The 13,366-nt window shown below is 34.7% G+C and overlaps 1 protein-coding gene across 1 annotated transcript in view; it reads right to left on the bottom strand.

Moving 5' to 3' along the window:
* The window catches only part of LOC102758860 (regulator of nonsense transcripts 2), a gene marked incomplete at its 5' end in the record, with an annotated part of 86,134 nt that overhangs the window by 22,354 nt on the left and 50,414 nt on the right, over positions 1–13,366 (bottom strand). Inside the window, 4 exons of the mRNA XM_015562047.1 lie at positions 4,368–4,551; positions 6,636–6,911; positions 7,783–7,986; positions 10,012–10,197. Coding sequence (XP_015417533.1) covers positions 4,368–4,551; positions 6,636–6,911; positions 7,783–7,986; positions 10,012–10,197 — 850 coding nt within the window. The remainder of the gene's footprint in view (positions 1–4,367; positions 4,552–6,635; positions 6,912–7,782; positions 7,987–10,011; positions 10,198–13,366) is intronic.

Genomic DNA, 13,366 nt, shown 5'->3' with positions numbered 1-13,366 from the left:
ATAGCTCTGATGTGCACTGACCACCAGGGGGCAGACGCTCCAACCGGTAGGTTAGCTTGCTGCTGGGGTCCATCCGATTGGGACTGAGTGAGATGGGTTGGACATGCGCCGGAGCCCTCCTGCTGTACCTCCCTGGCCCAATCGCACACTGGTGGGGTCCCTCAGCCTGGCCTGTGCCCTCTCGAAATTCAGGACCCCTCGGGGGATGTCAGAGAGCCGATTTCAACCCGATCCCACAGGCCACTCCCCTTGAAAGGTTGCCAGACTCAGGGCTCATGGCTGGCGAGGGCTGCTGTGGCAGCGCAAGCCTCTCCTGATCGGGACTGATTGGGCACAAGCCCGCGGCAGGCACAGTGGGGCCGGGATGAGCAGGAGCAGCAGGTAGGAGCTGCAGGCGACATTGGACTGCGGGTTTCGGCCCGATCCCTTGCAGGCCACCCACAGGGATCCTACCCATGCAGGAATTCATGCACCAGGTTTCTAGTGTATATATAAAAAACAGGGATGACAAAATGCAAACTCTAGACTGTAAAATATTTAAATGTCTGTGTCAGAATTAAGTGTACTTGGAGACAGAAATCAAATACTGTCCTCTTAAATTTGAGCTGCTTGATGCCTCCATTTTCATGCTCATAACATAGATAGTAATAAACTATAGTACTTCCTTTCAGATTGTGTTTTAATTTACATTTCTCTGTTTACTAGACATGCTGAGCATTTCCCCCAAATACTTAACATGTCAGAAAGAGCAGAGCTGACTTGATTGCTTAACCTAGTATTTTGATTTGGCTTTAAACTCATCTGTCAAAAATCAGTAATATTACCTTCCTCTATCATTCTGGCAATCAGGCAGTACTCAATAAAAACACCAACTCTTCCCTGCTCTCCCTTATTTATGTCCTGTTCATTTTTCTATTGGGGTATTCTATTTTATTACCAATTTACCTGTGTTCTTTATGTAAGTGTTAACAACTTAGCAAGAAAACTAATTTCATATTAATTTTTATTGTACATTTTAAAAACCTAAATCTATACATATGCTTTCTTCTATCATTTTAAATTTGAGAAAATTAACCTCTGAAAATATATGATAATCAGAACTATTTTTAACTTTGAAAGAGTAAGTATTTAACTTTTTAAAAAAACGTATTTTATTGAATTTTTTGAGAAGGGAGAGGGATAGAGAGTTAGAAACATCGATGAGAGAGAAACACTGATCAGCTACCTCCTGCACACTCCCTACTGGTATTTGCCCACAACCAAGGTACATGCCCTTGACCGGAATCAAACCTGGGACCCTTGAGTCCACAGGTTGACGCTCTATCCACTGAGGTAAACTGGTTAGGGCAAATATTTAACTCTTTAAACCACCTAGAGTTTGGCGATATAAGATGTGGCACTCTATCAAATTCTCCTCCCAAATGTTCACTTGCTGCCCTTATCCTATCTTTAATATTCCTGGCTCACCATAAATGATTGTTCTGAATTTAACTGGACAACTTCTGGGCCTTTTATCTATCCTACTGATTTTATTTCTAATTTATGAAATACACTCTTTAAATTTATAATATAATTTATTCTTATGGCTTCTTTCCTTTTTTCACTTTATTTCCCTCATTTTTGTTACTTTTATTATAATACTAGAGGCCTAGTGCATGAAATTCGTGCACTCAGCAGGATTGGGGGTGGGGGGTCCCTCAGCCTAGCCTGTGCCCTCTCGCAGTCTGGGAGCCCTCGGAAATTTCCAACTGATGGCTTAGGCCTTCAGTCAGACATCCTTAGCACTGCTGTGGAGGCAGGAGAGGCTCCCGTCAATACCGCTGCACTCGCCTGCCGTGAGCCCAGCTTTTGGCTGAGTGGCACTCCCCCTGTGGGAGCACACTGACCACCAAGGGGAAGCTCCTGCATTGAACGTCTGCACCCTGGTGGTCAGAGCGTGTCATAGCGATTGGTCATTCCGCCATTTAGTCAATTTGCATATTAGCCATTATTATTTAGGACTAGTTAGAACTTCCAAGTCAGAATTAAACAATATTGCTTATTACCATCTTAATTTTGTTATTAAATTTAAAGAGAATGTACTTGCCAATAATTCTGTCTATGCTAAGAAATCAAGATGCACAAGAATATAACTCAAGTGTGTTATTTATAGTGGTGCAAAATTTGAAATAATCTGTGTCAAACAACAGGAATTACATAAATTATGGTACATTTATACGAAGGAATATAGCCAGTTTTTAAAAAATATAATAAAGGTTTAGAGAAATACTTTATGCAAGGAAGAAATTTCATAATGTATTATGTAGGGGAAATCCACTTATAAAATTGTATAAACATTAGAAAAATATTTAAAGAATAAAAGAAAATATATCAAAATGTTAATACATAATTATCCTTAAGTATGAAGTATCAGTGATTTTTGTCTTATTTTTCAAAATTTCTGCCATGAACATATATTACTTTTAACAATATTAAAAATTATTTAAAACTATTGTTAAGCATAATTATGAGAAATTTTTAGTGTTTATCCATTAACTATTATGCTAGAATTATGTTGCTATAAAACCGAGATAATGAATTTGTTACATGCTTGGAATCAGAAAAACTAGTAAAGGCTCTTGATTCTGTATTATCTTCTGGATTTAATCAATAGGAAATAGATTTAATATAGGTTTTTAATGTAGCTCTTCTTCCTGATACTTAAAGACTGTTTAAAACAGAATTAAATTGGGACAGCTTCATAGTATAATTTCCAGTTGCAACCATCTTTATAGAGTTTCACTTGCAAATGCTGACCTATTTTTCCCTTTCCATATTCTAAACAGACTCCTCAAGGGAGTCTGAAGTCCTTTAATTTAACCTTCAGTCAATAAAGGATAAAGCACATTGCTCTCTTTACTGCTACCAAACTGGGTGTCAAACTAGTATTCCCTCATGCCCACTATACAGAGCATCATTCATAAAGATCTTTGAGAAACAAGGCTAACACTCAACTATTTCAAAGCATAAAAAGTTAATGAAATAAATAAATAAATAAGCACTTTGCTTAAAATGATAATTTTATACAACTAGAAGTCTAAAAAGGAAAAGAGGGTAGATGATTTGGGGCAAAGTACAAAAAGAAGCACATATGTCTTTATGGTCTGAGTATTAAGAAAAGTTAATAGTTGCATAATCAGAAACACCTTTAAAATTAATGCTCGAATAGATATCAGCAATCATATTCTCCAAAAGAGAATTTACCTATGGAGAAAGAAACCCTACTGATATGCTGGATGCAATATGAAAAAATAGTTTTAGAGGGGAAAAAGTACCAAATGTTTTCACCATGAAAAGTAGTTCTTCAGATATGCAATGGAGAAAATTTATACAATTAATATAATTGGTGAAGGTAAGAATCTCCTAATGACAGCCTTATGGGTCCCAAGTGCTAGCAGGAAATAAAATACTAGCTTAATAGCCTGAAAACATGTCATTTTAAAATGACTAAAATGAAACCTGCTAACAAGTATCTGTAAGTAAATCAGAGTAGTAAGGTTACATGTTCCAGTTATTTCCACTGACAAAGTTAGTTAGCTCCTACAGTCCCTCATGAGAGTTATTCAAGAACTAGCTCCTACTCAGCCGGTGTGGACCAGTAGTAGAGCATCAACCCATGAACCCACAGGTCCTCAGTTCTATTCTTGGTCAGAGCACATGCCCAGTTGTGGACTTGATCCCCAGTAGGGGGCGTGCAGGAGGCAGCCGACTAAGTTACTCGATATTTCTATCCCTCTCCCATCCTCTCTCTTTAAAATCAATAAACATATTTTTTTTAAGAGCTACCTCTTCTTCCACAACAAATTCAAAAGGACACAGAGAAAGTAAATAGACCAATTCTCCTGTAGCATATTTCTCACATTTTCTCTAGTCCTTAGAAATAGAGACAACTCTCCCAGTGAATAAGGTCTGAAATTCTGTAGGGTAGTTCCAAACTTCTAATAGGTATCCCCTTCTATAGTTTCTAGCCTACAATGTCTTAAGAAATAACGCTTGTTGCAGTTACATACTGTATTGTAAGAGGTACTCTAATTAAAAGTAGATTTTATATTAGCAACCAAAAATTCTAAAATTAAGAGAGGCCAACAGGATTGTATTTATTCATCACTATCATTGGCTTCAATTCTTACATAAGTATTTACCTCCAATTTGGGATTATTTTATGAAATCAAAAAATATGTCACCCATATGTCTTACCTAATATTATGTAACACTCAATATAAAAATGGAAAGTATACAAAGGTAAAGTCTGATAACATTATAAAGCAAATTCTAAAAACAATCTGCCAAATATCACTTTCATTGTCTCTCTGTAATTAATTGCTTACCTAGTTTTATTAAGAATTCTCGTTCCAAGTCTTGCACCTGCCTGATGGATTCTTCCAGAGAATTACAAAGCTTGATCTTTGGTCTCAGCAGTTCTAGTGTATCACTGATCATGTAATCTATGTCAATAGGAAATGGATGATCTTTTGTCCAAACCTCCAAACTTTTCTTCCACCAAACATAACGCTGATGACAAATAAAAAATAAATTTAGCTATAAAATATTAATAACAAAATATTTTAAATAATAATCTGTAATGTGACTTCACCCAACTATAACAACTAAGCTAAAAAGTTGTACAAGACACCTACCATTTTCATTAATGGTCGACAGCAATGATCCTAATTCCAATTATTTCCCTCCATCTACAGTTTCTAAGCCATTTGGTGACTTGAATCTAAATACTGTTTTATTATAATTGTCATAATCTTTTTAAAGACAAGGAAAAATTGTGAATAAAATACCAAATAAATTTTCAGATAATGAAACAAGTCAGAAACCCCACTCCCAAACTGGGTTTAAATGTTAAAGTTTACAAAACAACCAGATTCAAAAACATAGTTTTGATAAATGTTCATCATTTTCCCTATAATACCTGCTTTGATTTTTAAAAAGGTCAATTAAAGTATCTAAATATATAGGGTTTTAAATATAAAAATCATTAATCAACAATCATTTATTGAACACCTACTGTGTTATATGGCACTGTTTAGATATTTTCCCTCTCTTCTCCTACCTGGGTCCCTCATTCTGTTTTATACTTTGTAAGTTAACATTAATTGAAGAGCACAACCCAGGAATTTACTTGTGTATAAGCAGGTAATCCTCTGGGTGCTTCACTCTTCTTTCCCCAGTTTGTTCTAGGTCCTTGCTACTCAAAATTGCAGACCTCAACTGGAGCTTGTTAGAAATGCATAATCTCAAGTCCACACCCCAGACCCATTTAATAATAATCTGCATTTTAATACTATTCCCAGGTAAAGTGTATGCACATTAGAGTTTAGAAGCACTACTATGGGTGATCCTTTCTACCTGGCCTTCCAAGACATAACTGTTCACTATACGTTCTAGGCAGAACACACTGACCTCATCCCCAGGCCTCACTTCTTACTTCATCCCCTCAAGTTTAAGCCTGCTGCATATTTCTGCCTGTTAATCAATGTGGAAAATGCCTCTGTCTCTTTGTCTCTTGGATATACTGGGATAGCCCTTTTCTCTCCACTTGGGATGTCAGATTAAACGCAAATAAGGATTCTCTTCTGAAACAGATTCTACTTTGGATGCTGACAATTACAGCTAACACTTTGCAGCAAAATTGGTTTTCAATACAGGCAGTCTTCAACCTAAGACAGTTCTTAGAGACAAAGGGAATCTGATTCTCAAATGTGCAATCCCCTTCCTCATGGTAAGATAAAGTTAATAAACTGCTCTTCCCCAAGAACATTTACCCCCACTTAAGACCAGCCACTATGTGGATGTATTTTTACACCTCCAGTTTTAGTTTTAAATGTATTTTCTTCATCAATGGATGAGTGAAAACAATACTAGAAGTAGTGATCATATAGACTTTAATGGTACTATGGATACCTTCTTTCAACAACATCTAGACAATTCAACAGTGAATTGTTCACCCTGCTCAGTATTTTATGGGAAACAGTGATTGGGTTCCAAACAATCAACCTACAAAGTTAACTGTTGGAACACCTACTTTATAGGAATTGTAGAAACATCTCTGTATTTGTACCTGAATTCAATTTATACTACACTTGCTCTAAATCATAAGCTTACATAAAATTAAGATATGAAAATCACAACTCGAGTTTCTTTCATGTTAAAAACGTCTTCCCCAAAGTGAGTTTTTTCTTTAAAAAAAAAAAGTTATATCATTTAAAAATAATTTCATATATAAAGCCAGAACACAGATAAATGATAAAAATGTACATGTAAAAATCACAAGTTTTTTAATTCTTAAGTTACTGTACCAAATATAATTCATAAATTACCATTCCAAATTTATAAAGTACACCAAAATAATTTTCAAAATTAACAATCAATCATAAAAGTTACAATGGAATTAGAATGTTTATATTATAAAATTCATCAAATTTTTTAAATCTCTAAAGCATCTTTGCAGGAAGAATAAATCAAATTTAATCTAATTATGAACATATCTCATATGTGCTATGTGAATGCTATGTTTCTGCTCGAATATTTTTGTAACACAACCAATGTATTAAATGGTGCCAAACTGCATATTTCAGCTTATATACCTGGAAATATACAAGGAAGCAATCAAGTTTTCGTTTACTGGAACCTCTGTCAAAGTACTGGCCACAAGTATCCAAAATAGTGCACACTAGTCTAATTCTGAAAAGGTGCTCAGGAGGGTCCAGTGAACTCGGAGAGCCATCAGGGTTAACACCAAATGAAGTAAAAGAATAAAGAGTTCTAAAAATAACAGCTGATTCCACCATGCGGTAATTATAAAGTTCCCCTAAAAACTTGGCACTGCTGATACGTCTCTGATTAAATTTAGGTTGATTAACCTAAAAGAAAAAAAAAAGACAAGATTTGCATTAAAGAACAGTAATGTGGTAAAAAGAGGCAAAATTCCCCTCTGTCACTTGACAGTATCAATTACTGAAGAAACGCTGAACAGAGAAAAATTAATGGGTTCTTTGCTTCTTTTCTAATAAGGTGGTCACTTGTGAGTATCCTTTTTCTCTCTTTAGGAAATGTGTATCTACAAAATGTAAAAAAAAAAAAAAAAAAAAAAATTGCCCTGGCTTGTGTAGTTCTGTTGATCCCATGCATGAAAGGGTGGCAGGTTTGATTCCTGGTTGGGGCACATGTGGAAGGCAGACAATCGATGTTATTTAAATCAATTTTTTTAAAAAGTTTAATAAAAAAATGTTAAATATTAAATTTGGTATTTAGCTATCATTAAGTGAATTGATTTGATAGTCTATCAAACCATTAAATTGTAATTCTCCCTTATCAGCCCCATATAACTTATTTTCTCTATAGTCCACAAATTAACAATAAGCCTACAAAAAAAAGGGATCTGCTTCAGGAAGTTTTACCAAATGGATTACAATTCTTCTAATTAATAAATTTATTTTCCCAATAGTAACCCAGAAATAATAAAAATGTACTATATTCTTCCAAAATAAGCTTCACAGGACTTGAGAAAAAGAGGCAAAATAAATCCCAGGATTAGCCTGAGAGAAGGAAGCACAGTAAATCTAGAACAGCAGGGTTTATGAAGAAACCACTAATTCTGAAGAGGTAATAGTAAAAGACACCACATAGATAAAAGAAGGTCTTCAAATTCTTATTTTTCAATGATAGGATTTAAAAGTTATTTAAATTCTTCCAAAACTCCAATTTGACAACTTTAAAGAAAGTTTGTGTTACCTCCATTCCTAATCGAATATCTTCTAAAACTCCATCCACAACATGGATTCCAACATCCTCTTGGTAGAGAACTAGTCCTGCTAAGAGGTTTGCCACACAATGAATACTATTATATTTCACATTCCAGATGTTTATCATACAACAAATAACATAATCTTTCACTTCTTGGTCCTGCCAGGGCAACTTTCGCATCTGTCTCAAAACCTAAACAAAGAGAATTTTGTTTAAATTACTAGAAAAGTATATAATCCAATATACCCAATAATATAGATATGTTATTATGATAATGCAGATAAAGAACTTTTGAAATGGGAAATACTTCAGAGATCCTCTATCAGATTTTTCACGTTAGAGATTAAACATGAGATTTTTCTAATTATTGACTGTTTAGATATGGTATTCACGTTGGTATTCACAATGGTATTCATTTTTCCTCCATCTTTCTATAATGTCCCTGTATTTCCTAGAGTTTCTAAGTCTTCAATCAAGCTAACAGTATATACTCATACACTAAAGTCACTGAAAAAAATTCCCAAGGTTCACCAAAAATAAGATTTCTTTTGTGCTTCATTTACTCTAAATAATCTTAGACACTTCTTTTAAAAATCAAAAATTTCCATTAATAAATAAATAAACCCAAGTTTAATTGGTTAAAAGATCACTTAAAATGGAGACATAACCTCAAGACTGACATTACAGTGTCCTGTTTCCTCATATGTAAAAGGGGGGATAATAAAAGCACTTGCTAGTTTGTTGTGAGGATTAGACAAGTTAAAACATGTGAAGTATGTAGGAAAGTGTCTGCCACATTATAAATAACCCCATAAAAGTTAGGTATTACGATTTCAAAGACCATACTGTCAATGAGATAATTAGCAGAGCTCTACCTATCATCAAGTTCTATCCATTTTGATTCTGAAAGAATATAGATATTATTGGCAGATTGCAGAGTAGTCCTTTCATTTCTATATCCACAATCCATCTTTTAAGTACTAAATATTTTCTCATATCAGCTTCACTGGCAATGTTAATGTCATCTCAACTTCGTAAGTATTCTCTATTTTTCTATATTTGATAGTCTATCAAACCATTAAATTGCAATTCTCCCTTATCAGCCCCATATAACTTATTTTCTCTATAGTCCACAAATTAATAATAAGCCTACAAAAAAAGGGATCTGCTTACAGGAAATTTTACCAAATGATTACAATTCTAGTCAATTCTAAACAGCTATCAAAATCCTTATTGTTTCAAACAACTATTTTTCCGACTCTCTGAAAGTTGGTTTCAGTTTTCAAAGCTGCACTATCATTCCTATTACCTTTTCTCCCACCCATCTATTATTTCATTTTATCCTCCCCAGATGTATTTTCTGTCCAGAAGTTAATTTCCATTACTTTATCTCCTAAAAAGAAAGAAGTTCTACATTGTATTGTTTCAACTTGTAGAATAAACCAAGAAATGTTATGCTCAACATATCTTACTTAAAAGTGAGGTTTCTAGTAAGGTAACTACAATAATTCAGTTAACAGATCAGTGGTTCTTAAACTTTTCTGGAAAGTGACTCCTGTTGAGAATCCGAAGAAAGCCACAGACCTTATCTCCAGAAAAATACAGACAGGCCCAGAATTCAAAACTATGTAATTTTAGAGGGCCATGGGCTTCCTAACACCCATTCAAGGTTAAGAGCCCCTACTCTCAAGAAAAATATGTAAAGGCAAATTTAAATTTTGATGTTATATATATTTTTGAAACTCTATGTCAAAAAAAATTTAATTTAGAAGAATGGCCCTTTTAATTAAGAAGTTATCATAATAGGAAAACAAAATATTGTCCCATATATTATGTATCAACATATCTATTATTTCTTAGTGTGATTTGTATAGAGTCAATCATAATGGGCCTTGGGATCTAATCCCAAATCTCCTAAACTTCACTCTTGAGACTTGAACAGCTCTGCTTTAATTTCTCCATTTACAAAATGTGAACAATGCAAAGTACCTGCATTTCTTACCTATAATTTATGGGACACTGAAGCAATTTATAAATAAACTGATCTAGGAAAACTGAAATATATGTCCCTGACCTAAAATTTCATGCACAGGCTAGAAGGAAAGTACACTGCTTTTAATACTATTATCATTAGGATGGAAAAAAATTTAGTTGAATATTATATAACTACCACAAATCTCACGTTGACCATTATTCCATGATTCCATTAAGATTTACCTTCTCAGTGGTGACCTTGGAAAGATCCTTGTACAAAAGTTTCCGGATATATTCCTGGAGAGGAGGACGTTTCTTTTTCACTGTTTTTTCGGCTGGAGGTGGGTTGCAGTAGTAATATGCATTCTCTACCATTGTGACATATCTTGCATCAAGATGCATTGCTTGTTTCTTTCTCATCATTTGTTCCTAAAATAAAAAGTCTACACTAGTCAAAATACTTTCATTCTAAGATTTCTTTATTCCTACAAAACTCCTATACTCAGTGATAAGATTTTAGGATAAAGGTCTAGAAAAAGAAAAAAAACAACCAGTCGGTACTTCTGTATTTCTAAGAGTGTGCAAGCAGACTAATTATTATGCCACTGATCATTTGTTTATAACAAATTAGCTAATAACTGCTTGATCTTAGGCCTTTATTCAGAGAACTTTTGCTACAAATGTAATTTATAATTCTGCCAAACTACATGACCTCTGAGTATGACAAGTTTCATATAGATGAGTGATTGAAATTAAGAACCAAAAATATGAATAAAGGGGTGCTGGCTGTCCCACATACAACTGAGAAAAAAAAATTATTCTCAGAGCTTGTGCCATTCAATACTGTACCAGATAAATCTGACATGTCTCTATAGATAAGAAAACTAAAAGCCCCCAAGGTCTTATATCTTGTCCAGAGCATCAACTCAGAGAAGGTGATTAAAAACACAGATCTGGTCAATCATCATCTACTATAGGCTTTCTTAATTTGACATTTTGGACTGGATAATTCTTTGCTGTGGGAGAATGGGGGCTGTCCTGTGCATTGCAGGATGTTTTGTGCAACCTTGACCTCTACCCACTAGATGCCTGTTGAGAACCACTGACTAGCTGAAGATCTTAAAACAGCACTCCTAATTCTTAAAATAGCATCATACTAAACCAGTGGTTCTCTGGACCTGTGTGTCGTGACCCCTTTGGCGGTCAAACAACCCTTTCACAGGGGTTGCCTAAGACCATCCTGCATATCAGATATTTACATTACGATTCATAACAGTAGCAACATTACAGTTAAGAAGTAGCAACAAAAATAATTTTATGGTTGTGTCACAACATGAGGAACTGTATTTAAAGGGCCAGAAGGTTGAGAACCACTGTACTAAACACTAAGATTACTGAATTTGTTCAGTCATTTAATAAACATTTTACTTAGCACTTACTATGTGCTAGGCACTACTCCAGGTGCTGGAACTTACCAGTGAATAAGACAGACATGATTCCTACCTTCATGAAGCCTAACAGTGTGGCGTAAGAAGACAGAATAAACAATTCAACAAAAAAACTTACAATCTTTTAAATAATAATTGTAATCAGAGGTATGAAGAAAAATAATAAGGCACTAAGATGGAGAGTTATGAGAAGCCTACTTTATACTTTAGGTAGAGGGGGTTAGGGATAGCCTCTCTAAGAAAGTGAGATCTAAGTTATGACAAAAATGACAAAAGGTTGAGAAGAGCCATGGAGAGAGCATTCACAGCAGAAGCAATAGCAAGATCAAAGGCTCTGAGGCGAGAGAGTTATATGTTACTGGAACTAAAAGAAGGCCATTGAGGTTGCCCACAAGAAATTGCATGAAATGAGATATGAGAGGTAGAGAGGGCCAAATAATAACAGACTCTACTGACATGGTAAGAACTCTGGGTTTTAAGTGTGTCGAGGGAAACTGCTGGTAAAGGGCTCAGGGCTCTTTATAAATCTACTTTGTTGCTTGCCTCTCCAGTTTTATCTTCAGCTGCTTGACTAGATGCGTCTTTCTTCTCTGCCTTGAAGACTCAGATTAGTCTCTAAAATAAACACCACTTTTCCAGGAAACTTATCCTGACATACCAAGACTAGATTAAATGTCTCTTCTATCTACGCCCTATACTGCTTTTACACATGTATTCCAATTGCCTATTTACTCCTCTGCCTGAGTTAGACTCCAGGAGAGCATGGACTATCTTTTCATCTTTATACCCCATGGGTCTGACATAAGAGTTTGTATTCAGTGAATACTATGAAGCTGTTAGGGAAGATATTTCTTGGTTCATCAGTCTACTTAAGTACCCTAGGGAAGATATTTCTTGGTTCATCAGTCTACTTAAGTACCCTCTCCCCACTCATGAGCCCATAATGTTCTCTGCATAGCTCTATTAGTGCACTTACAACATTGTATTCGAATTAGCACTAGATATGGACCACTTTGGCAATTGTATACTTTGTACCACTTCTCCTAAACATGCCTGACACATAGGCCTCACAAAAACGTTAAATGATAAATAAGGTTTCTATCCAGAAAGCAAGAGAATCACTAACAAAGGCTAGCTTCTTTTGCTGTAAGAGCGAAAAGGATCCACTGAACCAAGAAAACCAGTCGGACAGGAAGGACTCTGGTTTTCAGCAATGTGACGTTCATCCATACTACCACAATTAGTAAATATTTTCCCCAGCAAAAAGTAAATATTAAGGATTCAATGTTATAAATAAAAAGTAGATAATAAAAATTAAGCTTTCCTAGCATCTCTATTACATTTTTATTTAATTAAATATATTAGGTAACATTGGTTAATAAGAACATGTTTCAGTTAATACATTTTTATATGCAGTGTCTCATTTAACCTTATCAGTAGGAGCCAAAGAGGAGGAAGAATTTTCTCTGTTACAATAAAATTTGAACTTGGAATAACTATTATATGATTAATATGATATAAACTTAAAGAGAATTTGGAAATCAATTCTATTTGATGGCCTTCACATTAATCTTTTTGTTTAGGAGAAATAAATTCTCATGTTTCTTCATTTTTAAATATTATTGACAGAAAACTCAGGCTTACAACTGGATTCTAAAAAAATAAGATACCTAGAGAAAATGACACAATCAAGACTTTTGTAACACCAACAGTAATGTAATGACAGTGTATGCCCAGGGATTCCAAAACCAGAGCTCTCTTGAACACTAATACCAATCCTGCAAAAGGCTATCAGAGAACTGCATGAATATTACCAATAAGCATAATAACTTAATTGATTAATAAACTTGATGGTCATTTAACCATTCTAATTAACTTACGAAATAACTTCTCTCACAAGGTAATTTTTTAGACTTATATTTTATATTTTTTAATTTTAAAATTTAATTATATATGTTGTTTATAATTTATGTGCTTATGGCACGCCAACCTAACATAATAGTATTAAGAGTACCTGCTCATTTGTATCATTTGTCAAAGTTATTTTTGGTTAGAACTTGTGTGCATAACCCATGAACACAGATAATAGTGTGGTAAAGGTCTGGGGCGGGTGCGGGGAAAAGGGGTCAATGGGGGGGGGGGGGGGTGTA

Source organism: Myotis davidii, unplaced genomic scaffold (genome assembly GCF_000327345.1).
Source record: "Myotis davidii unplaced genomic scaffold, ASM32734v1 scaffold1611, whole genome shotgun sequence".
Lineage (NCBI taxonomy): Eukaryota > Metazoa > Chordata > Mammalia > Chiroptera > Vespertilionidae > Myotis > Myotis davidii.
Note: the sequence above shows the minus strand (reverse complement) of the source record. Positions and strands in the feature narration are given on the sequence as shown.